The 25,415-nt window shown below is 32.5% G+C and overlaps 3 protein-coding genes across 3 annotated transcripts; all 3 read right to left on the bottom strand.

The window, feature by feature from the left end:
- Nucleotides 1–10: 10 nt before the first annotated feature.
- Nucleotides 11–9,148, bottom strand: LOC125051055. The gene is made up of 12 exons (XM_047651197.1): nt 8,995–9,148; nt 8,498–8,672; nt 7,762–8,049; nt 7,085–7,362; nt 6,438–6,623; nt 5,528–5,818; nt 4,880–4,997; nt 4,504–4,643; nt 4,078–4,367; nt 3,224–3,436; nt 2,684–2,873; nt 11–175 (listed from the first exon to the last, which is right to left on the bottom strand). Exons 1-12 carry the CDS (start codon nt 9,029–9,031, stop codon nt 21–23), a joined length of 2,361 nt encoding a protein of 786 aa, XP_047507153.1. The 5' UTR covers nt 9,032–9,148; the 3' UTR covers nt 11–20.
- A 45-nt stretch (nt 9,149–9,193) lies between these two features.
- LOC125051063 (phosphatidylinositol glycan anchor biosynthesis class U protein) lies at nt 9,194–11,930 on the bottom strand. Its single transcript, XM_047651209.1, has 3 exons — nt 10,992–11,930; nt 10,643–10,914; nt 9,194–10,332 (listed from the first exon to the last, which is right to left on the bottom strand). The coding sequence occupies exons 1-3, from the start codon at nt 11,753–11,755 to the stop codon at nt 10,079–10,081; spliced, it is 1,290 nt and encodes a 429-aa protein (XP_047507165.1). The 5' UTR covers nt 11,756–11,930; the 3' UTR covers nt 9,194–10,078.
- A 2,525-nt stretch (nt 11,931–14,455) lies between these two features.
- Nucleotides 14,456–19,894, bottom strand: LOC125053784 (circadian clock-controlled protein daywake). Its single transcript, XM_047655356.1, has 6 exons — nt 19,758–19,894; nt 19,467–19,636; nt 16,787–16,857; nt 15,660–15,799; nt 14,713–14,862; nt 14,456–14,622 (listed from the first exon to the last, which is right to left on the bottom strand). The coding sequence occupies exons 1-6, from the start codon at nt 19,813–19,815 to the stop codon at nt 14,465–14,467; spliced, it is 747 nt and encodes a 248-aa protein (XP_047511312.1). The 5' UTR covers nt 19,816–19,894; the 3' UTR covers nt 14,456–14,464.
- Between the last annotated feature and the right edge of the window lie 5,521 nt (nt 19,895–25,415).

The following is a 25,415-nucleotide window of genomic DNA, read 5'->3' as shown; positions in this document are numbered from 1 at the left end:
AAACATACAAATGTGGAAATTTATTTTATTAAATACACTAATGAGATCACGAGAGAAAGCCAAAGAACTTTCCAAACAGGCGCCGACCGGGCAGCGGTACCCAACAGCGGCAGACATCGCAAACCAGAATGCTGTATGTAGTAACCCACTTGGTGCGGGAGGCGGCAGTCAACGTCTGAAACAAACTAGTTATCATCGGTGGCTTCAACAGATGACACATACCAAAGCCAAAGTCGGCGATAAAAATAAGCGTGCAAGTGAGCTTTGATGAAGGATTGTTTCATTTGTAATACAATAGTCTGTAGTAACTAGGAACTTTAGGTTTACAGTGTTAAAAAATACGTGAAACATTTAAATAATTTTATTAACTTTCACAAATTCTCTTTCGAATTCCGAACCCTGTTTTATTTATTACAGTTCAATATCAATTTAAAAACTTTTACGCCCACACAATATCTTAATAATAGTACCTAGTCTTTATAAAAAATTACCGGTTACACTTTAAATAATACAAGCTGGTAATCTAAACAGTGTAAAGCTTTATATTAGTGCAAAAATAAAAAAAATATTAATTATATTATCACTCGCGCGTATCGCGATGTTATCTAATTGGTGAAGATTTAGTTTAAAAAATTTTTTTATATTATATAACACAAAAGTTTTTAGTTTAGTATAATGGTTCAGTCCATTTATAAAGATCGCGTCTCTTAAATTATATTTAGTACTTAGACTTGTATCATTGCAATTACTTTGAAATAGCAATTATTTTTTTATATTCTAGCATCCGACCATGACTATGGGATTAGTTAAAGTAGCCTTTACAATTTTGGAGTTTTGAGGACATGTCATTTACTTAAACGGCATTGCTCATACGTGGGTAACACTGAAAAATTTTTGAATTGGCCAGTTAGAAACATTGCTTATGAAAACCATTTTTGAATTTCAATTTTAGAACTCTTTGGTAAACTTATGTAGTATATTGCATACATTTGTCATTTGTTTCTGTGAATTGGCGGCAAATCTAAAACACTTGTTACACGTGAAAATAAACCTAACGCGAGAAAACGTTCGTTCAAAGATTTATTATGACTTTCGTTGAGGGCTTACTCAACAACAAAGCTATGATAGGCTGCGATTAGCATTTCTTAATGAAGCCCCATCTCGTGCCACTCCAATTATTGGTTTAACGAGTTTAAGCGTGGACGCAGCAATCTCAATGATGATCCGCGTAAGGGACGTCCTTAAACAGCGACTACTATCGACGCATGATAGAGGAAGATAAGAGAGTGACCTATCAGCAGATACGGGCAAGCCTAGGCATTGGTATGAGTCAAGTTCAAAAAATATTACACGAACATTAAGGTGTCAGAATGCTCGGTACCAGATGGATTCCCCATACTTTAACCGACGACCAGAAACACCTTCGCATGGACTGGTGTCGCCAAATATTATAAGATAAGTTCAACGGCGGTGACTCAAATGCTGTATTTGACATCGTCACAGGTGATGAAAGCTGATATATTGCTCCGAACCCAAAACAAAAGATAAAATTCGAGGTGTTCGCTTTACAAGCCCTGCAAATGCGGTGAAAGCGTACGAAAATGCCATAGAAGGAGGAAGGAAGAAAGGGCCCACTGCTTTTCTCAGTGGTTCCATCGAATGCGACGATGTGTAGAGAAGAACGGAGATTACTTCAAAAAACAATAAAAGTATTGGCAACACTAAGCACTAACACATTAAGCCGTTTTTCATTTTCTTAAAACTTTCATTGTTACCTAGGTAAAAACTATAGTATAGTCTCAGCCAGGTATAGCAACAATACAGACAAAAGTCACTTATCATTTCCTAAAAACAATTAATAGGAGAGATATAATACCTTTGTTAAAATTTTAGAAGACTGAATAGGTTATAAATTTTTTATCTGAAAATAAGAATATTACTAATTTTTTCACTCAATCAGTATTTAACTTTTTACTAACATACATGAGCTATGGCGTCTGTAATAAAGTGTTATCATTGTTAGCGCATCGTCTCCTATATACTTACCTCATATAGACATTACACGGTCTTCTTAAATTATTGTGATCTTTTATTAGATAGATATTAAAATAAATCAATGGCGCTACAACCTTTTTAGGTCTGGGCCTCAGATTTCTGTATCTGTTTCATGATCATTTGGTTAAATCTAATAGGCAAGTAGGTGATCAGCCTTCTGTGCCTGACGCACGCCGTTGACTTTTTGGGTCTAAGGCAAGCCGGATTCCTCACGATGGTTTCCTTCACCGTTCGAGCGAATGTTAAATGCGCACATAAAAAGAAAGTCCATTGGTTCAGAGCTGGGGATCGAACCCACGACCTCAGGGATGAGAGTCTCACGCTGAAGCCACTAGGCCACTGCTCACATTAGATAGATATTAGCAAGATTTTTTCTTTGAACTTTGAACTTTCAGGTCTTTTTTATACAGAACTGGACAGACCTTTGGCCCTATCCCTAATGACTGGCCTATCCGACCTGATGTTAAGTGAGATGCGGCCCATGTGGCACGCCTGTCCAGGAGATGCCTATTTATCGCCGCTTAAATGAACCCTATTTAACTCACTAGGGGTCGTTTCACCTAATGCTGTATCAGCCGGCTAATTTTAGCGAAGTATATAGGTATAAGAGATATTTTAAATTGCTTACGTGCACATAAGTTCTGCGTAGATAAAGCTGTAACCATAAAATTGGCTGGTGGACAGAAATTCGGCGATGGGCAGGGCGTCGTCAAATTGAATGTGTGGGACTCCCTTTCATTCAAAGATTGACAAGTATGCGATGTCTCTGCACCGCGCCACATACAAATCAGGATTCGACCTTGTCCATCGTTACGAAACTAAAAATATTCAACCGGTTTTTATGCTATTCTCACTTTCGTAACTTGGAGACGTACGAGAAATACTTAGCTATAACTATGTATCGGCGTTTAATAGGTGTCTATAAAAAGACACAGTTTAAGATCTTTACCATTTTATAGTTTTATAAGCCTTTGGAATTCCTTAGTATTTTTATTATTCATATTTTAGTCTCGATTGGTCAAATTACGGGTGGTAGGGAAAAGTTTATACTTACCTACACTCATTAAGTAAATAAAATCTGTTTTCTTATAAGGCATCGTCCTTGCATCATTTTTTAAACTATATAATAGATAATAAATGACATAAGTGTCAACTTTTTGATTTTTACCTGTATTTGAATTAAGTTCTGCTGTCTCAAATAGAAAGGATGAATTCTATAAGGTTGCTCACGCGCAGGCAAAACGTTGTCTTCATACGGAACTTGTACGTAATCTGTACCATTGAAGGGACACTGAGTACTAACAATTCTTGATGGTATTTCGTTTTTTACTAAATATGTGTTAACTGCGGATATAACATCGCTAACTGACGTAGATGACACCTAGAAGTTAATAGGGTAGGAGTATATCAATAATAATTTTAATATCACGTTATACGTTCAGAAGATAAGTTAAGTGCAAATTCTCAGGCCAGTTTAAATTAAGAAAATAATCGGTAAAAAAAGTATAAACATGTATACAACTATGCTATTGTGAGGGAATTAACAACTTCGCTTTTGTTACTAAACTTCATAAGAAGACGGTATATATATGTCACCGTAAAATTGTAAAAACCGTTAGATTGTAATCTATCTCGCGAGATTGTAAACTGTCGAAAGATTGTCAACTCAACATACTGCTTGCAATTTAACGTATTATTATTCGGTAGTTATATGAAATTGTTGGGAAGTAAAATTAATCTGTAATTGACCAAAGAAGTTTGAATGATAACTAAGTTAGTGTAGTACAATCTACCGAATACCGATAACCGATAGATTACAATCTAACGGTTTTTACAATTTTACGTTAACATATATATATTTCCAATTCTTCTAGTAATCAATTGTTCCATCGCAGATTTCCTACCAAAGTTTGACTAGCTAGCGGTGGAAGAATAATAAAATATTTCTTTGAAAAATCGCATTGGCCCATGGTGAACATATATCACATTATTATCACTCTCCTATACGATGCCAGAACTAACCGTCAAAAATAGTTCTGAATAATCCATATATTCATTGTTGATATTCTTCAGCTGCGTCGTATCCCGCGCAACGTACGCAAAGTATACGTCAAAAAAACTCGCTCGTAAACTACTCATGATTCCTCGAGTTCTTTCCAATTCTTCGGACGTAATTCTATCTGTGGGAGTAATTATCAAGACAACTGTACTGGGACCAGCACTACGCATGTCCGAGATGTCTTGTATTGTTGTATTACGAGCGTCTTGTAATACGGTTGATACCACGTTTGGTAAGTTAAGACGGTTCGGCCCTGAAATTATATTTCTTAATATTATTTTACCGGTTGCATTTACAAATTTATTTGTGAATGCAAAAGGGTAAAAAGGTCCTCGTACCATCTGTAAGTTTTATTTCACTGAAAATAAATGGGATTTTTATGTACATACATTCATTAGTGTAGTTAGCGATCGCTGTAAATAATCCGGTCAAATTCTTCGTTCTCGGAACAATCCATCGGCCCGTGTTTCCGTGAAGTAATGATATACTACTTTTCTGCATATTAATCTCTAAAGCGCTACCAATCCATCTATATCAAATAAAATAACATTAGCAAATATATAAAATATAACATTAAATGCCACATTGATGTGATTGAATCTTTGTGAGTTCTGTTATTTTTGTTGAAATAGTCGTCTATATAAATTATCTGCAGAAATCCCACAGTCAGTTAACAAGTACAACTATATACACAAACAATATGTTAGGTTCCTTTGTCAAACTATAATCAGTTTGTTTTACAAAAATACCATTCAAAGCACTTACGATACGAATTGTTCCACCTGATAACCATTCCAGGAGCCATCGGTAGCTACTATCAAGTCCATTGTTGGTACGCTTCTGCTGGCTGCGCATTCCACGTGATTCTGTCTCAATAAGGAAGCTGAAAGAAATTACTTTATTTCATCAATACTAGGTTATTTATTTTCAACTCAAAATCACTTTTTAGAACATAGGTAAATAACCAATATGGGGCCGTTCAAGTATTACGTAAGCACTATAGGGGGGTGCGGGGGGGGGGTGTCTTTGATTTTCTTATTTGGTGATTACGTCAACAGTAATTATTTACTTATTTACACATATTACCCACACATTGCTTATGCTTGGAAACGAAATGCATTATCGAGGATTCCTACAAAAAATTAATACGTATATGTTGCTTACTTTTGCTGACAAGAGGAAGGGGGAGGGAATAAATTGCAGTAAATCTGCTTACATAATACTTGAACAGTCCCTATCTTACTGGTGTAAATAACCATATATGCTATGTATACATTTTATTTACATACATCAAAAAGCCAAAAAAGTACAAACACAATCGCCAGTTATTTTTAATTTAAATGTTCTAGTTCATTCCACTTCTCATTAATTCGTTCTTATTACGCACTCTTATCAATTACCTATAATACTCACATACATAATCCATAAATACTGTGACCGCTGCCTCAGTGATCCGATTCATTTCGTCCACCGGAATATACACTGTGATCTGACGTAACGATAATATATGAGCTAGTCTAGAAGTTTCCCTAAATAGCTCATCTTTAGTAACGATACTCGAGAACAAAGCCTGTCTGTTGCAAGCGCGAACTTTCGGGTCAAACGATACACCCTCATTAGAATAATACATCTCTATTATTTGCGATAGCCGTAGAGTTCGACGCTGTTCGATCCATATTGGTACGTAGTGAGATAGTATTAATCCTGAAATAGAGTAGGTAAGGCGTAAGTAAGGGTATTAGAACGAAACGGCGGATGATGGAAAGAAAGAAGATAATGATAGATAATGTAAACAAATAATGTAAAATAAATGGTGCATTACTTGTCTGTGAATAGTCAAGTCTCTAGTCCAATCATAAAGAAGCGACACGATCTTTCGATCCGTTTGATATGTTATTATAAAGCGTTTCGTTTTACATTTTTACGTCTTTCTTTATTGTGATTGGTCAACAGTGTCTCTAGAACAATAACTGTCAACACTCTCCGTCATTTTGTTAAAAAGTTACTGTCCATGAATTTGCATACAAATAATAATCACATTACTAGTATCATTATAAATAGACTTATCAAAAAATACTATTAAAGGTGAATGAATAAGGTATTTAAATTTTTTTTTAATATGGTCTAGTAATCTGTTTCTTGCTCCCAATGTTTGGATCCATGAACCATAAATGTAATGGTAGAAGATTGTTTAGTAACATTAAATTACAAACTAGATGGCGCTAAACTACGCGATATTCTAAAATTAACTTTGTCTTGATAAAATATATTAAAAACTGATTACTAAATATACCTATATTTTAAAATCTTAATATTATCTTACCATCAATACCAGCGAGAATTTCTGCATCAGTCATATGCCAATCCGTAGAGGATGCATTTTGCATAAACAAATAATAGTCCCTTGGTAATAAAGTGTCATTCCATTTATTACTAGAACCAATTACCATTCTTTGTGGTGAAGCCCCGAATCTGGCTCCTTGATTAACTACGACTTCTGCTAAATCACCTGGAACGTAAATATTACATAAGAAATTATAAATATAAGATTTATCTATTTAATCCTCTTGTATTTTGCAAAAAACCGTGTATAGGACAGACTTGCGGTTATTGGCTTGTATTTTCTAAGGATTTATGACTCCAATATTACGTATGCGAAACATGGTGTATGGGAAACTCCTTCTAAGCATCTAGTAAAACAAAATACTTGGTTTATGGACATCTGAGTGATTCATCCCAGTTGTTTTCGTCTGTCTTGTTCTCGTTTGGAAAGGTATTATTTATTTATTAACGTTCAAAATAGCATATATAAATAACGGATATTTTAATTTTTTAACTCCCTTTGCCTTCCAAGTTTGCAAATATCACCTGTTACGTAAATAGCGTACATATATAAAAATATCTGTAAAATGTAATATTGCGTAATACTAAACCTAATTAGTAAGTCATTTAATATGAAAATAAAATTACCGGCCAAAGTAGCAACCCATACATTGCTTATATCAGAAACATCAGTTCCAAGATCATCAAGTTCGAGTTTTTCTAACTTCGAATCCCATTCCTCAAGCGCCATATCAAGCAATGTATCTGGTATAACTTCTTTAAACAATTCAGTTTGCAATATATCTGTAACTAGCACTTTTTGGTTCTCCAAAGACGAGGCAATAGCAGCCACGATAGTACCAGGAGTGATGCTTCCCCAAGGAGTTTGAATAACGCCAACTTCTATTGGACACCTGCTATATAACCTGAAAATGCAATTCCGATAATGAGATTTATGTTGTAGGAAATAAATTATATTTTCTTACTAATTATAACGGAGCGTACGATTTTTAATAGTAAATCTAAATTCTCTTAAGAATTTTAAGTGTGCCAATTCGATCAAATCGATTACAAATAAAAGTTATACTTATTGCTGATAGGCCAAACAAAAGCCTTAATCTTCAGGATTTCGGTAGACAAAATCTGTGATCTGATTATATACATAATAAACTTATGTTATAAATTGTTGTTATCGGAATGTATATGTACCAAGTGTGTAATCCAACAAAGTGCTAACAAATAAACAATGTAATAAAAATGGTTTAGTTTTTAGGAATAAAGAAATAGTATGATGTTAAACAGGAATAAATAGGTATCATATTCACCTATTTGCGCTTTCTGTACTTATACTTTGTCGTTGTTCCGCTGAAAGTGGGCAGACTATGTTTTCATCTCCTCTTTCCCATGGATGTATTGAACAGCTGAGCATAGAATGCAATAAGCATTTTTCATCCAACGTCAACATTTCATTCACATCTATAAGGTCTTGAGTCGGTAGAAATAGATCCATCAACATTTTGTACTTGTGAAATTGGAAGGCTGAAGCTCTGTATGGTATTAGAAACTCTGTTTCGGGTGTATTAGCTGCATTTTCTATACCATCGAGGCGCAAACTGTAATATAAATATATATAATTTAAGTTTCGAATATTTTTTTTACAGTGAATGTCGGGGGACAAAGGGGTACTTTATTTCATACTAGTGGACCCCACAGACGTTGTCCTGCATGATATTTCAAGCTATTAGGATATTAAAGTATGAAAGTACCGACTGCAGCGCCACCTGCCGGGCTGATTTGTGAATCTAAACCATTCCCAGATCCCCTTGAACACACACAAAAAAATTCATCAAAATCGGTCCAGTCGTTTGGGAGAAGTTCAGTGACATACACACTCACAGAAGAATTATATATATAAAGATTGTGCAAGTGATTATTGTAGCGGTATAGTAACTATTATATTATAATGATTATTATACTATTATAACGTATTACTCCCATAATAATGAAAGAATTGGTGCTCTTTTTAGTTACTCTTCGTGTCCTATATTAAAAACATTATACCTTCTTAATAATGACGTGCTGAAAAGTCTCAAATCAAGTCGACTCTCCAGTTCCAGTCGTCTCACTAAACTAAGGAATACATCCAGACGTTTGGGTGCCCCGATTTGGGGTCCTCCTCGGCGGTAACATGGCAGTAACTGCGCTGGTATGCTTTGCAATACTTCTCCATATATAGCTAAATAAAATATTAACATACACGTTTCCTTATTATTTATTTTTATCTAAAGATCGTGTTAGTTAACTTTTAAAAAAATGTTATGTTTTTTTTGGGCCTAAGCACACAATGGCTTTTTGTCGTAATTATAATAATATAAGTTTCATAAAACATATCTTAGGCTTCCTGATGTAGTAAGAATTGTATTTAAAATAAAATAAAACTGTTTCAAAAAATATCAGGTACCACTTTAAAATATTTAATATTATTTAACAATGGAATAATTTTTAAATACAACGAGGTAAAACGAATGCAATGTGAATAATTAAATCAAATCACTTACGGCATAGTGTCACAAACAATAAGCACAGTATTTTCATAATTGCTACAAATTACCGTACCATTATCGTAGTGACTTTGAAAACAACGAGGCATTATCAAGTTAGTGTGAACAGATTGGCTAAGATAAGATATTTTTATTGTGTAAGTAGGGCGTTGTACTATATTGATTTATAAAAAGGTTTAGTCATTTAAACAATATAATCTGTAAAAATATTTATTTCATACAAACCGTATTTACTACAAACTTTTTGGTATAATTGTGATAGTACATTTAACAAGAGTTTTAAAACTAATCTCATATATTTTAACTATTACTTTAATACATTAAAAATATTTGTTCATTGCGGAATGTACTGTAGTTTTTTAATACAAAAACACATAATTTAATCAATTCCTTGACAATGGTAACCTGGTATTTTGAAAATCGTTATAGAAATACAAACTATGAAATTATTATCTATTTTTTAATGGTTCACGGTTAACAAAGTTATTCACTTTAGAGGACCTGTGGAATGGCGAACAATAGGTGGCGCTTTGTTAAATTAAATAATTCCAATTACATGAACATTTATAAATTCAATTCTTTAACTGTTTAAGAATTTTAGAAAATAGTACGAACGAATTTATATAAGGTGATTGTACGAATTCTGAATCACATTTTAATAAAAGTACGCCTAAATAAAAAAAAACGTGTAATAACATACTGCTAATGTATCAAACATAAGTTAAAATGGTCATATTACATGATGATTGAGTAATAGTTATTGTACTTTTGAACATAAAAAATCTTTACAGTTATTATGCTTTATTTTTAAAATGCAAATTGTTGGTAAATCTACAACAAATAAATAATACAGTTCATTGATATTCATCATGAAAAAAAAATTTCTTCTAATTATATTTTACACACTATTATAGCTGCATTTTCAAGTTCTTATTAAAATCAGCACTGTAGCCCTCATCACAACTTAATGGCATTTTATTCCATAACATTTTCGAACATATTGGTTATAAGGAAAATTATTTGAAGGCTCAGTGTAAAGCTTAAATGTAAAAATAATATGTGAAATAAAGTTGGCTTATCTTTATCTTAGAACCAACTTCGCCGGTTTACCATCTACTTGACGAGATGAGCCATGTTTTAGTGTAAATTCTCTTTTTAAGTATGCAAACATCAAGTCTGTTATGAGAAATATTTGTGCAGTTGCAAATGATAATGTTACACCAAAAAAGAAGTTTGCATTAGCTGATCCTGAATATATCCATAAATGCCAAACTGTTGGTCCTAATACTGATGTAATAATAAATGCACAACCAGCAATAAACTTCTGCTGCATAACTGAAATGAGAAACACAAAATTATACCTACAAGTGCAGATTTTGGTAATCATAATATGTTCTCTTTAATCAATTTAATTTAGTTTAATAGTTCAGAGAGTTAATATTAAACTATTAACTATCTGAAATGTTTCAAAAAGGTAAGAAGACTCTCCTACTCTACTAAAATCCAGGCAATAAGGCAAATGAGTGACTATTTATCAATCAACCTGCAAATATAATAATAGCTGGAAATCAAATCCGAGAAATCTCGATCATACCATGATTGTTTACAATTAAGCTTATTAAATTATAAAAACTGTTATACTTACAAGTAAATAAATGCTTCCACATAGGTAAAAGAGCTAAGTAGAAACCAACATCACCCACACATGGATATGATCTAAATATTGTTGACAGAGCAATAAGGACTGTTGCTAATAAAACAGGTTCATTCTTAAACCTCAATGTCAGTGGCACTACATACAAAATCAGTGCATTTATTTGAAATGCACATACAAAAAGTAATCTAAAGTGTTCAAACATTTCAGTGAAAAAATACCAGAATAATCCTATATTTGGTTTGAGATCAGGAACATTTAATCTGAAAAAATATAGAATTATGGTAGATATTCCAAAGTAAGTTTTATTATAAAAAAACTCAGGTTTTCAAATACTTACATAAACCCATATGTATTATAGATATAAGAATATGAACCATTCATTATATAGGCAGATGTTAAAATCAAAAAACCCCAACACAATATAAAGACTAAGAGAGTTCTTATGTATGAGCACTTTTTGCAACCTTTGTTAACATCAGCAAGTAATATTGATATAGGCACAATCAAAGTTATAGGATAGAGAGCTTGATGTGTGGCTAGAGCAATGAAAATACATGCCACTAATCTATGTCCAGCAACAGATCCCCACAGTGAGACAGCTAATAATAAGTTCTGGACTACAGTAGTCGTCATTCCAACACAATTTAAGACTGAATATGGATTAAATAAATACACTGACAGAACATATTCTGGCACTTCTTCCAACTGTAAATTTGTCAACATCATTGCCTTTGACTCATCGGAGATTACTTCTATATTCTTTTCCTGATTACTCTTCAAAATTCTGACAAATATCTTTGCTGTTTTATACAAAAAGTATGCTGTTAATATATCAATTAATGTAAAAACTCCTGGTAATAGGTATGGTGCATACTTCAGAAGACTGTAGAAGGATATAAGTAATAAAGGGGATTCATGAAAGGAGTCACCATCATAGGGATCTATGTTATGTTCAAATAAGTAAATGCCTTCTACTAGCCTTTTCCATGAGTTTAGAGGTGTGGCTATTTCAACTCTGTTTGATAGTGTTTGCCAATAATCTGAATGAATAAGCCAATACCTCACTAGTGCAGCCACCACATATTTTAAGACTAAAGCCATTATCGATATTTAAATGCTTATTACATTTGGAATATCAAATTTGTGCCAACATTAAGTATTTACTGTACTATATATTTCTAAATTATTTTTAATCACTATTGATAAAAATCAACAATCCGGCTTTACTATTTTCTTGGTTGACAATTGACACTCAACCGTCAAAACAAGCTGACATAATGATATGTCAAATAGGAACTATAATGTCAAGTTTGACATTCATAATGCCCATAGACTATGAAAAAGCATAGCAACCGCCGAAAACAACACAATTTGTTCTTATAATATGTTTTTATCTCCATCCTAATGCGCAACAACGAGATAATGCTTGTCGTGTTTAATTTTAAGTAAGTTTTTAGTGAATTTTTTATGAGATTTATGGTCTGGTATTGAGACCAATTTCAACGTAGGTTAGCAGTAATTATTTTACGGGTTAGTAGTTCGTCCTTTGTCGACATTTTTATCGATAAAAGTAAAATATCGATAATATTATAATAAAATTAAAAAAAAAAAAAAAAATATATTTTTTTTTTAAACAAGAGTAATTTATCTCTTGTTAATGCGTAGCGTTTATATTTAGAATCACAAAATATAATATATGTATAGCACAATCTAATATTGATCAGAGAATAAAAAAATAATTATATTGCTATAAAATATAAGGCTTTTACTGACTATTTACACGTTCATTAATGTAGAGTTACCCTGGAAGACTAGTTTTCAATGTTTAAACAGACTAGACCTAACCAGTTTACACAATGCATGCAAGGGTTTCTTATTCTTGGGCCGATTTACATTATCTTAGTGTTTAGAAGAGTATTTTAGTACAAGTTAAAAGGCAAGTTCTTTAGTGGTTTAGTGCGTTGCGAGTGAACGTTTACATTTCTTCCAGTAGAGTATCATTACAGCGCCACAATGAACGCGCAACGACGTCGGCAAATACGCTCTATTCTACGCAAAATACTAACTGTAGTTATGGAACAAATAGAAGACGAGATTTTATTCGAAATAAATAAACTAAATATGAATAATAAATAAAATAGCTTCTTTTAAGGCAGTGTATGCCGAATGCCTAGCCTGTTTGTTTTTGTATAAATTGTTTTTAACGTTCCACAAACATTCGTGAACAACATATTAATGTAAATCGGTAATCGGTAAATTAATGTAACAAATGAATATATGTAGTAAAATAATAAAAATATCATATCAGCATTGAAATTTGTATTTATAATTCATAATTTTTATATTTAGAATAACCTATAGACCAGTGCAGATAGCCTTTAAAATAAATAAAAAGTGAAAAAAATTACAGTAGGATGAAACCCATTAGAAAAGCTGGGGAATATGATCAAAATGAAAGGAAAAATAAATTACGGTCGATCTGAGGTCGGGAAGGGGAAGGGGGGGAGTTTTAAGGGTAAAAAACGGTTTATCTCGATTTCCGGCAAAACTACAAGTCCTATCGAAGAAAGTTAAATGGCAAAGTTGGAGGTAATAAAAAGATCTAAAACTTTTGTATTCACACATTTTTCACATAACCTCAAAATTTATGTGAAAATTTCAAAAAACCAAGTTTTTGGTTTTTTATTTTTATCTAAAACAAAAAATATTTTTTTTTAACGAAATTTGGTGAAAACTTACCTTTCTATGTCCCAAATACACTGTAATTTATTTGATTAAAAATATTTATTTGTTCACCTTATTTTGAATTAATATCGAAAAAACACCCTAATTTTCAATCGAAAATTCTGACGTCAAAATTTCAGCTTTTTTCAAAAAGTTGGTGTGCTTTCAGTTCGTTGAAATCTCTACTTTCCTATGGTAAAAAAATATATATATACTACCATAGTAAATCTTCTCAGAAAACGCAAAAAATCGTACACAGTAACGCCCAGACCTGTCATCCCCTTCCCTACTTCTCTATGAATCTTCTTTAAATTATAATCAGATGGCTATTTATTACTATTTTAAGATAATTTATATATACCTGAGTGACTTAAAAAAAAATTTAGCCTTTAGATGGGCTAAAATTTTCGTATTTCATAGAGAAGTAAGGAAGGGGATGACAGGTCTGGGCGTTACTGTATACGATTTTTTGCGTTTTCTGAGAAGATTTACTATGGTAATATATATATATTTTTTTACCATAGGAAAGTAGAGATTTCAACAAACTGAAAGCACACCAACTTTTTGAAAAAAGCTGAAATTTTGACGTCAGAATTTTCGATTGAAAATTAGGGTGTTTTTTCGATATTAATTCAAAATAAGGTGAACAAATAAATATTTTTAATCAAATAAATTACAGTGTATTTGGGACATAGAAAGGTAAGTTTTCACCAAATTTCGTTAAAAAAAAATAATTTTTGTTAAAGATAAAAATAAAAAACCAAAAACTTGGTTTTTTGAAATTTTCACATAAATTTTGAGGTTATGTGAAAAATGTGTGAATACAAAAGTTTTAGATCTTTTTATTACCTCCAACTTTGCCATTTAACTTTCTTCGATAGGACTTGTAGTTTTGCCGGAAATCGAGATAAACCGTTTTTTACCCTTAAAACTCCCCCCCTACCCCTTCCCGACCTCAGATCGACCGTAATTTATTTTTCCTTTCATTTTGATCATATTCACCAGCTTTTCTAATGGGTTTCATCCTACTGTAATTTTTTTAGGTTTCAAAAATTATCGGCACTGGTCTACTAGGTGTAAACATATTTATGATTTATTAGGAAACAGGGTATCATATGGTATTGTTAAAAATATTTTATTAGCAACTCTAGTTCCACTTTTATTCCAGTTTGCTTGAGCAAATGGTAAAAATTCTTTATACAGCAAACGCCAATTTTCATTTGTTATTTTTACGCCCAAATCAACTGAAAAAGGTAAAACAATATTTTAATTGAACGTTGAATTAAAAAAAATCATTTCGCATAAAATGCTCTGTCAGATTTTATATTACTTACTTAAGGGTTTACTGTCAGGATTTTCATTCGTAATATTTGTCTTCATGGTGCCAACATCGGGTCGCATATAAAATGATTTAATTTTTATATAAGTAATTCCTTTAATTACGTGAGGCTTTCCATTCAACTTCCATGTATACACAAGATCAGCTGAAATATAAAATGAAGTAATTTATTTATTTATTTCGTAATCCTACAGCTAACATAAATTATATAAAACAAAACACAATTATACTAAAGAAATAGCCAAAGATGGAATACGTAATACATTTAACTACAAAAAGGTTCAAAAATGTACAAAAGGAAACAAACAAATAAAAACGTTTCAATACACTTAACTAAGTGGTACCTAACTTGGCTGTGTTGTGTGATGGTGTAAAAGTGAGGGTATGTACGTGAAGGTGTGTATGTGGGGTATGCTCATGATGCAGGGGATTTTGCACTATGGATATTCTTAATACTTTTTTAAGCATATTCCGCGATAGCTTAAACAAGTCAAGGCTTAAATATTGGTCGTTGTATGTCCGGGCTGCGCGATACAAAACTGAGTTTTTTGCGTAGTTGGTGTTGATGTGAGGCACATAAAACAAAGAACGATTACGAGTCTGGTAGGCTGGAGCAAGGAAGGGAAATTTTTCTAGAAGGGAGCTGCTATTAATTTTATTTGAGATGATTTCATGGAGTAGGAATAAATCATATTGCTTTCGTCGTGAGTCTTAAGTATTAATTTTAAAATGTTCACACGCGTCTTTATATATATTAAACTTTATTCTTCATATGATTCTAATGGAACTCCTTCGACCAAATTTCTATCGGAGGCGGTTATTTAGTAGAAGGAATATAAAATAAAATAATTTACGCATGAATAAACCTCGAGTAGAATTATATCTTGAAAATATTAGTAAGCTTATTTGATTGTCATCCTACTGAAGTGAAACTATACTTACTCATAGTAGTAGAAAAGTTTCCATTAGCAAGCAGCTTCAAGGAGTTGTAACTACCGCCTCCTTCATATTCTCCATAGACTTTAACTTTCGGAGTGAACATGTCTATTTCCAAATGAAATGAATCTTCGTCTGCTTTTAACCTATGCATTAGTTACTTTGTCATTTTAATTTACTCTTGTAAACGTAATTTTAGCTGGTAAGTATCGATTAATAAAAATAATAAAAACCATATTTAAAATAAGAATGTAAAAATTAAAGTGGACAGTGGATGTAAATGGGGATCTTACTTTTAAGACAATCCTGACGAAAATTGATTATAAGGTAACATTATGAATAAAATAAATTATAATAGTACCTTACTATAATTTAAATCTTCACTATAGCGTAGCGTATAAAAAAATGAAAAGGTTGACTGGTACAGACCTCTTAAAGTTTCTTAATGAATTTCTAGTCAGCGCGATCAACAACTCCAGAACCAAATTTAAAATTAAAATAGATATTCGAAGACACAGACAGAAGGACGGTTCAAGCAAAAACGTATACGGAGCTAGGCTTTATTTACATTTATATAGGCAAATTCGGTTGTTCTCTAATTTGTTAACAGACAATTGTTTCTTTGAAAAACAAAGACGCAGAATTTCTATGCCAAACAAATGCTTCATAAATACTTTTTTCTTTTAAATCATATATGATGCAATACGCTTTTAGTTACTTTACTTTTATAATAAGCGTATTAATTATTATTCTATCCTATAACTGTTAGTAATGTGTAGTAATTCATTCGTGATAAATGTAAGCTGTAATCATAGATGCAAACCTGCTAACCTTGACCATAACCTTATACCCACAGTTTAGATATAATTATGAGGCCGTATGACAAGTAATTTGTAGAAAAATAGCCCTGTCAGAGGAACCAAATGTATAAGCAAAACTCAAATATGAACGCGTAAGGGATAATCAGACTCCCTGTATCCTTAAGTATAAGTTTTATTAAATTGAATTTTACTAAATAAATAAATAACCTTTAATGTACCTTGTACACATACGTACATCAATTAATATGTTTTTTTTATTATACTTACATAAAATCTACCCGCCTTTGATGTAAATAGATAATTGTTACAAACCTTGCGTCTTTAACCGTAGATCTGCTGAGGCCAGCCACAAAAATATTGCTCATTAACATTTTTCCTTGAATCTAAAACAATAGTACTTTTTTTATAGCAGATATGAATTACAAACGATATAGTCTCTGTAGAACATGATATTATCTATTTCATTACATTTTTTTTTTAATTTCGAACAATCGGCGGAAGAGGTGGCGATGTGATCGAAATATTAAGTCTGCCCGTTTGTTGGGCGAATAAAATAAATAAGTGTTGAAATTTCATAAATTACAACCTCACAATGCATGCCTCAATGCGCGTTACCTTGCAATTTGCAAAATTGCAAGGAAAACAACGTCCAAACTTCGTAGACTTTGTTTGAATATTCCTTTCTTATGATATAGATCGCGTCTTGTTTTGTGAAAAAGTAGAGTTTTTAACATCCAAAAGTTATGAAGAAAAATGTTAATTGGATATCAATTACTTATCAAGATCACGTATTAACATTTAACAACATTAGCATGTGAGGTAAATTACAAAGTAATGTTATAACCATCCTACGATGTTTTTGCTAGCACGTTCACCGAATATACATATTCTTGTTAAGAGGATTAAAACAACAAGTATAAGATTTCTTTGAGGTCAAACTGATTACTGCGTCTTGTAAAAGGAAAACTTCGTTCATTTTGCGAAAAGGTTCTTAAATTTTTATTGTTTAACGGGTGAATAAATCCACCTATGGACATCCACAATGAAAGAAGGCTCGACTGCGCGTTGCTGCCTTTTTACGCTTTTTTCTTAATCCTTTAAGAAAAATTAAAATTAGCCTAAGTAAAGGTTCGGGAATACCTCAAACTGATAAAAGAGGGTTCTCATTTGGAACACATACATTTACTTATCATATTATTCCTTTACGTTTTTTATTGATAAATATACCATTAAAGATAGTATAATGCTAGTTACAGATGCAATTATTAGATACATGCGCAACTCCAAGTAAGTCTCAGAAAAGGTATTATAAGCAAATACTTGGTTAAGTAATAATAATATAGTTTTATTATGTTTTAAGCTTTGCATTGACATTTTACCTATATAACTAGAATATAATTGAAATAAACTCCTAATTTCGTACTTCTTGCTTTTCCAAAAATAATAAGTGAAAAATTTTAAGGAGCAAAAACTATTGAACTTGTATGAATCTGTACAAAGATGGAATTCCAAAGATTTGAAATTTCTAGCCGTAAGGGATAATTTCGTATTTTATTTTTTCATCAATCAATTTCCTATCCTACCCCTGATCAAAACACATAATTTAATTAAGTTTTACAATTATTTATGTTAAACCTACCAAATAATGTGTTCGACTTCAAATATCCATATAATATTTCTTCGTGCCTGGTTGTGCCTGGACGGTGCGAATATAGGGACATGTTCTACGGTTTTTCGCCATTATTGCAGGTACACAGGTAGGCAGGTATTGTTGGACTTGTCTTAATTTTAAACCTAGGCTCCGTGCCCTGTAAGAATTTGCGCCATCTGGGGTGTGAAACGCTTCCTTTTATTTACTTATTAGCAGCTCTAACATCTCCGATAAAGATTTTTGTAGTTCCAGCTGTGTCACCCACCAAGTAGCGCTCATTCCATACTTCTAACGTCTTTTCCCTTATCTGGCGTTTAAGATATGACAGGGGATATGCGGCGTATTCTGGTTTTGTTATTAGTTTTTTCGCCGCTTCTTTTGCTAATTTATCCGCCCTCTCGATCCCCGGCATACCTACGTACGCTTTTACCTTGAAGAGGCTTACCTACATGAGTTCCGATTTCGCGGTAATCTTCTAGGCCCCGACGAATGTTAGCTACCTGGGGATCGAGAGATCATCCACTCACAAATGCATCTAATTATTTTTATTTACGTGTTTAGTCGCACTTCGGAGCAGTGGGGTGTCATCTTAAGTGGAATGTATACTTTGCCTAGAACAGGTAGTAAGCCTATGGGTCTCTAAGACTTCGGGTTTGTATAATCGGCCTTTCCCGGTTTGCGACATACAATTATTGCAGCAATTTTCAAAAACGGTGAGGAAAAAGTAAGGCGCCGCGTTGCGCGCCAACTTATGTCTACGCTGTTATGCCATCTTCTCCGGGGGCCTTTTTTGGGTTAAAACTGAGGGCGGCGGTTTCGAGTTCAGTCATTTTGAAAGAGGTATCATACATCATTATGTCCCTCTTTATTTACTGTGTTTGCCCTCCTCCTAATCAATTTGTGGTCTTTAGTTTCATCCTCACTAGTGTCTTCCGTATTTATGTACGTTACCGCATAAATGTTAATGATTTAGTTTTCTAACAATTCGTGTTCAAAAGGTTTATTTTATTCTTATATACCCATACTTGTAGGAAAAAAATAACATTGATATATTTCCACACCAAATAACCTTTTCTTAAGTTAATATTTTATAGGTGCGCGAGAGGCGAGCACCATAATATAATAATAGTTTCTAGGCTAGGCAGTGGCCGCAGTGGGAAGACAAAGAAAACTTCTTCACGTCTAAAGTATATAATAATTATTACAACATATACAGAAGGAACAAAGTTGAATGATAAGAGTTGTTGTACGATTAGAGAAAAGAATAGATAAATTATAAGTCATTAAGGGATAATTATTGTTCGCCACAATTTTAATCGGATTTTGTAAAATGCTACATACCTGATTATTATTGTATTCCATTTTCAATTCATCCTGGTAAAATGGATCCAATGCGGGGACCCCTAAATCCGCGTTACCTCCAGCGAGATCCTTTATCCCCTTTTGAACGGCCTCTACCAGACATTCGTTAACTTCCAAAGAATTTCTGTCACATATTTTTAGATAATTTTCTGCAAAACGATATATATAAATTATAAAAGTACTTGAAGTGTAAATTAGAATAAGGTTTTGTCTCGTCGGAATCCTTAATAACCGAATATAACCGAATAACGCTACAACGAATTTACTTACCAATATCGATAGCCGCACAAACCACAAAAAATATAAATAAAAAACAAATTTTATACATCGTGACCTATTGTTATTACTACTGAGACGACCTAGTGGCTGTAAGTCTGAGCGGTTTTGGGCCTGAGGCAACATTAGCTGTGTTGCATAAACACAGTCAATGTCAGCAGGTTCTGCACAACTATGACGTGTTTTAATACAAATATAATTGAGACATCAAATATGAGTAAAAGTAAAAGTTTCGTATATGAGTATATTTTGTAGAGATAAAGGCATTAGAACTTCGTTAAAGGAGCTAATTTATTAAGACTCATGGAAAGTCTAACAAAACCTGATATCGGATTTTATTTCTATGAACATTGAACATACATATAATTAGTTTTCATAGAGAAAAATAAACAAAAGAATTGGAATCCGACAATTTAATAAGTCCTAATTTGATTTATAAAATTTTTTAAAATATATAGAAATCGCGTGTTTTACTGGTAAATGACACCTTTGGCCGTTATGAGTTAAGAATCAAATTATTTAATTAAATAGTTTGGTTAAAATAGTTACTGCAGTTTTTCTAATGTGATGCGTTATACACATTGATAGCTAACACGTAAGTACTATTTTAACTGAACATTGTTCGACATTACAATATTTATAATATTAATCAGATATAATAATAATTATCTACTCGAAAATCTTTTCTGGTATCTCTGTATATAACAATTAAATTTATATTTTATATATATCACTTTGACTTTTTAAGCATAGTTTCGGTTCCCCAGAAATGCTCTGAATAAACAGTAAGGCGTAAAGATTTAAAAAATATATACGTTGGTATGATATATAAAGATAGTATTTTAATATTTGGTAATATTTATCATAATTATCATATATTTAAGAAAAGATTGCTTGTAACATATACTGTAAATATAGCATTATGTATGAGGTGTTGAACTTTAATTAATTAATAAATAAAGAATATTATATACGATTTAGCTAGATAATCATTTTAAGAATACCAATCACACATCTAGAAAAGTTTACTGTAGGTGAGACTTATTTAGTTTTCCTACAATAAATATTTTATTACAGGATAGGTATAGTAAATTATACGACTATCGTGTTATAAACGCCAAGTTGATGGTTCCCTATTTTGTACCTTTTAGTACTGAAACAACAAAATTTACAGACAGATATTTAGTTCCATTTGACGGGTGTAAAGGGTGCTATTCAAAAACGAAACTTACTACGACTCCCGATTTTACAAATCTAATACATTTTTACTTAGCACTAAGCCTTGTCTCTGAATCTTAACCCATAGTACTTTATTGCAGTTATTTTTTTATTTAAATAGTTATCTATTTCTAAAATGCAACTAGTACGGTTTTTATATAGTTTTGCCATAAGTTTTACATGGAGTAGCGTAAAGTTCTTAGAAATATTTACACGATTTCGAAAAAACGTTTACATTTCGACGTAGATTCTTTCTCATATTTATGCCTGAAAGGTAGCTTACTTTAATTGAGACCATTTTTGATACTACAAATGTATCAGGACTAACATTGTGTACCTGGACTTCTGTAAAACCTTTGACAGAGTTGATGGTCGAGGTCCTAAACAATGGTTGGGTAGATGTTTTCAAAACATGCTCTGTAGTCCATTGAAATGTTACATTTTTTAGGCCTAACCTTGCGTTTTTTAGAGGACGCAATTTTATTTTTTTGATGTGTAGGGGGGGTCAGTGTAAAGCTAAAACCAAGTTTGTGGGGTCGCCACCCTTGTCCCACGGCCGCCATCTTGGAAAAAGGGGTCCAAAAACCACGTTTTTGGCTATATCTCCTAAACTATCCATCCTACATTTAACTTGTAAAGACACATTTTGTAGCAAATCGCTGTGCCTACAATTATGTTAATGTAACTTTTTATCATAAATCCAAAATTTAAAAAGTTATAAGTAAAAAAGTGAAAATATTTTCTATTTCTAAAGTTGACTAGGTGCGTCAATGCTCATGACAAGCCGATCAAAACAGCAGTTTTACCTTACTTTTAAGATCTCTCGTTTATTTTAAACAAATTTTCCAAATATATTTTTTTTTATTTTTTTTTATTCCTACAATTTTACTTATTGGTATTCCTAGTAGGCCTATTCCACAGACAACTTGCTGATATGGTAATCTTCGACATAATTATATTATCAATCAGTTATTAGAATGGTAGCTAGCTATCACTTTTTTATTTATAACTTTTTAAATTTTGGATTTATGATAAAAAGTTACATGGACATAATCGTAGACACAGCGATTTGCTACAAAACGTGTCTTTGCAAGTTTTATGTACGATGGATAGTTCAGGAGATATAGCCAAAAACATGGTTTTTGGACCCCTTTATCCAAGATGGCGGCCGGGGGACAAGCACGCCAACCCCACAAACTTGGAGTTAAGCTTGTATTGACCCCCCCTACATGTTCCATAAATAAAATTGCGTCCTCTAAAAAACGCAACCCCAAATGTAACTTTTCAATGGACTACTGGAATAAGCCAAGGTTTGAACCTTAGACCACTGCCATTTCTTATGGGCCAGATGATTGGATTGATTGTATCACTCACAAAGAGTTATTAGGTTTCTTTTTCTAGCTCCCAAACATCACCGATTCTTAGAAATAAATAGTAGGGTAATAAATTGAGTACCGTAAAAGATCTGGGAGTAATCTTGCGCCTAGTCATAGTTTTCTCGAACACGTTCGTTTAGTATCCGTATTAGTATAGTTATATGGATGCTTTATGAAGGAAAATATAATCTGACTATAGAAAAAGTACAAAAACGGGGGCTGAAGGTAACAAAGTTCTTGAGACAACTTTATTGGCGTTAATATTACTATTAGCGCTTCTTGTACTTATCTTTGTTTCTCCAGTGCACGTTGGGGTGCGGGGGGAGAGAGCAATCGACATTCTACTTTGCACTAACAGTTTTGAGCGCTACAATACAAGACGGCATGGGTCTGCTTCCAGATTTGCTTAGACTGTATGTGTTAATGTAGTTCAGATCCCGGAAGCATGCCTTGCTATGTCAGTGGAACTCACGAACTGTACATCGCCAGCGGTTGCCAATTCCGCCAATTCGCAATGTTTTGGCCACTTAACCGCTTTCTCAGTTCTGCTCTAGTACTGGAAATATTTGCGACAGCTTTGGGAAGACAGAGACGAATGTAAGATGTTTCTGTATGTTTAATGTAGCTTACCTTAATGAAGAATTTAAGTTGGTATAAAGGTGTAATTAAATAATTTTATGTAAGTAAAATTTTAGCTTCCCTTTATCGATTTTATATGACTCTACGTATATGTTGTCAAATTATTCATTTTGGCTGATATTGTTTGCATATTTTAAATAAAAATATAACACTTAGTGACATACGAAGTCTCTAAAAATATCAAACCTTCAAGTTACCAAAGACCACCTTCAAACTTAACCACGTCGAACATTCGCAAAAATGGCATCACGATAAACACTCGCAAAAAGTCCTGCGCAAAAAATTAAGCTTAATCATTTGACTGAAGTAGGTTTAATCCTTTCCCAATGACATGTTACATTAGAATCGACAAAATATAATATTGAACCCGTGAGTCTGGATGTGCCATTTATCCTTTACTTCATAAGAACAGGGCCATTTTTTCATGAATAACAGTTATTTTTGTTTTTCAATAATATTCATATTTTAAGCGGAATTTATTTATGTGTTGAAATCCGTTGTCCAAGAGATTTGTATACAATCTTATAACTTGAAGTTATAACATTGTAGTTAGTTAGTTTATTTATAATAGATTATTTACAAAGCAAAAGTTTTTGAATGCATCAATATTAGCTAAGTTTTTAAGCGTTGTTTGATATGTGAAAGCGTGTACACAAAATCTCATACCCTAAAGCTTCAAAGAAAACGCGTGTCCAAGTTCCGTTATATTTGATACATAAACAGTTGAAATAAACTAACTACACCTCAAATATTTTGCACTGCCCCTAATGCGACACTCGTAAACATGACTTAACGGTAAACTTAAGATTAATGAGACGACAAATAGCGTTCTAGCTTTACAATAAATTGTATCTGTAGCGCAATAGTTTACGGACCGGGTTTCTCACAGTAACAATTTGTGCATATTTTTTTACATATGTATAAAAACTTACTATGCATTTTTTTCTAATTGACTTATATTAACACAGTACACATGTTATTAATAAGATGATGTATTTAGGTTTTTGTATAAAGTTTCGGTACCAGAAAGGCTTAACATCGTATCGATTTGCCTATTTCAAAATATAAAGTAATTTTTTGATTAATTCAGCGGTAGGTACTGTTATAAGCTGAGATATTCTGTACACTAATCGTGTATTACCAATATCAATCAAGTGTCAAAGTACTGCTAATATTACTCTTTTTCTATAGGTCGTTGACACGATAATTATTGTGGATTCAAATGGACTTAATAGATCTAATTATTCGTTACGGTACTTGATGTAGAACGAGAGAAACATGGCTTTGAAGGTCCAACGTAGATAATAATTTTATAGACTTATGTCGTCGTTCATATTAAAATTTGTAACTAACCAAGTCTCGAATAAGATTGCATATCGAAACAATATTTTTGTTTCTGTTTATTATGAAATATTGGTATACCGAATTTGATTTCGATAGTAAAATACAAATATATAGGCTACTGTCAGATGCATCGTGTCACGGTATCAGGGACAAGCCACGAAAATGTATCCAGATTTTCGTGATATGCGAATATACCTACAGACAAATTTTTACACAATGACACAAGCCAGTAAAGGTTCGTAATCACAGATCACCAAAACAGTTTCTTTTTGTACATAATATTGAGTATAGGAAGATAAAAGGTTTTCGTGTTATCAAAAAACAAACATTTAGGCTTTCAAGCACTTAACTCGTTATGGTTTCTTTTAAATATGAAGTCTCAATGATGACGAAGGTATATCGATTTAATCATGTAGAATTAAAGATTAGGATCAAAACAACATTTGACATAAAGTGGTACCAAGAATCCATTACCTTTAATTATGTGTCTATATGCATTACTTATTTGCATGTAAACAAATTGTTACTTGTCTGAAATACGAAGTACCTAAACGCCAAATGCGTTGAATTATAACAATATTTGGAATGATTTAATTTTAATTACAAAAATGTTCGAGGTTTCACAAATTTTATAGGAAGTGATCATGTTTTGTCTTGTCGTGGTTGTTTTTTATAGCAATATAGATATCACATCACATGCGTACATTGATAGTTTGGTGGGTGATTAAATAGATTTCAATGTTTCTGAATTGTAAGTTAGCTATCTCGTATTTTCGATGTAATATTGGAAAATAGCGCATAATGTTAATGAATATGTAATTTCGTCCAAATGTATGAAATTGCCAATTTTAAAAGTAACTCGTTTCTGATAAATGGCTGTACTGACATACATTGTCACTCTCGTCTCCATCTACTTTAATAATATCAGGCACTCATTAGTCCTCATTTTAATCTGTGTATCTACCCAACAGGTTTTTTTTAGGTTTTCCGGTACTCAAATGATATAGGTACGAGCTGATGACATCGTTCATTGTTTACGTACAAGCTTTTCCTTATCCTGAATGTAACATTTAGT

Source organism: Pieris napi, chromosome 1 (genome assembly GCF_905475465.1).
Source record: "Pieris napi chromosome 1, ilPieNapi1.2, whole genome shotgun sequence".
Taxonomy (NCBI): Eukaryota; Metazoa; Arthropoda; class Insecta; order Lepidoptera; family Pieridae; genus Pieris; species Pieris napi.
This window is presented reverse-complemented; position numbering and strand designations above follow the sequence as displayed.

Coding starts and splice junctions, on each gene's coding strand:
- LOC125051063 (XM_047651209.1), bottom strand. CDS start 11,755: ATGGCTTTAGTCTTAAAATATGTGGTGGCTGCACTAGTGAGGTATTGG. Junction 10,915..10,991: donor TATAATACATATGGGTTTAT/GTAAGTATTTGA, acceptor ATATTTTTTCAG/ATTAAATGTTCCTGATCTCA. Junction 10,333..10,642: donor GTGGAAGCATTTATTTACTT/GTAAGTATAACA, acceptor TTCTCATTTCAG/TTATGCAGCAGAAGTTTATT.
- LOC125053784 (XM_047655356.1), bottom strand. CDS start 19,815: ATGTATAAAATTTGTTTTTTATTTATATTTTTTGTGGTTTGTGCGGCT. Junction 19,637..19,757: donor TTGTGCGGCTATCGATATTG/GTAAGTAAATTC, acceptor ATCGTTTTGCAG/AAAATTATCTAAAAATATGT. Junction 14,863..15,659: donor AAACTTTTCTACTACTATGA/GTAAGTATAGTT, acceptor TTTATATTTCAG/CTGATCTTGTGTATACATGG.
- LOC125051055 (XM_047651197.1), bottom strand. CDS start 9,031: ATGAAAATACTGTGCTTATTGTTTGTGACACTATGCC. Junction 8,050..8,497: donor AGCACGTCATTATTAAGAAG/GTATAATGTTTT, acceptor TTTATATTACAG/TTTGCGCCTCGATGGTATAG. Junction 4,998..5,527: donor AGTATTTATGGATTATGTAT/GTGAGTATTATA, acceptor AATTTCTTTCAG/CTTCCTTATTGAGACAGAAT.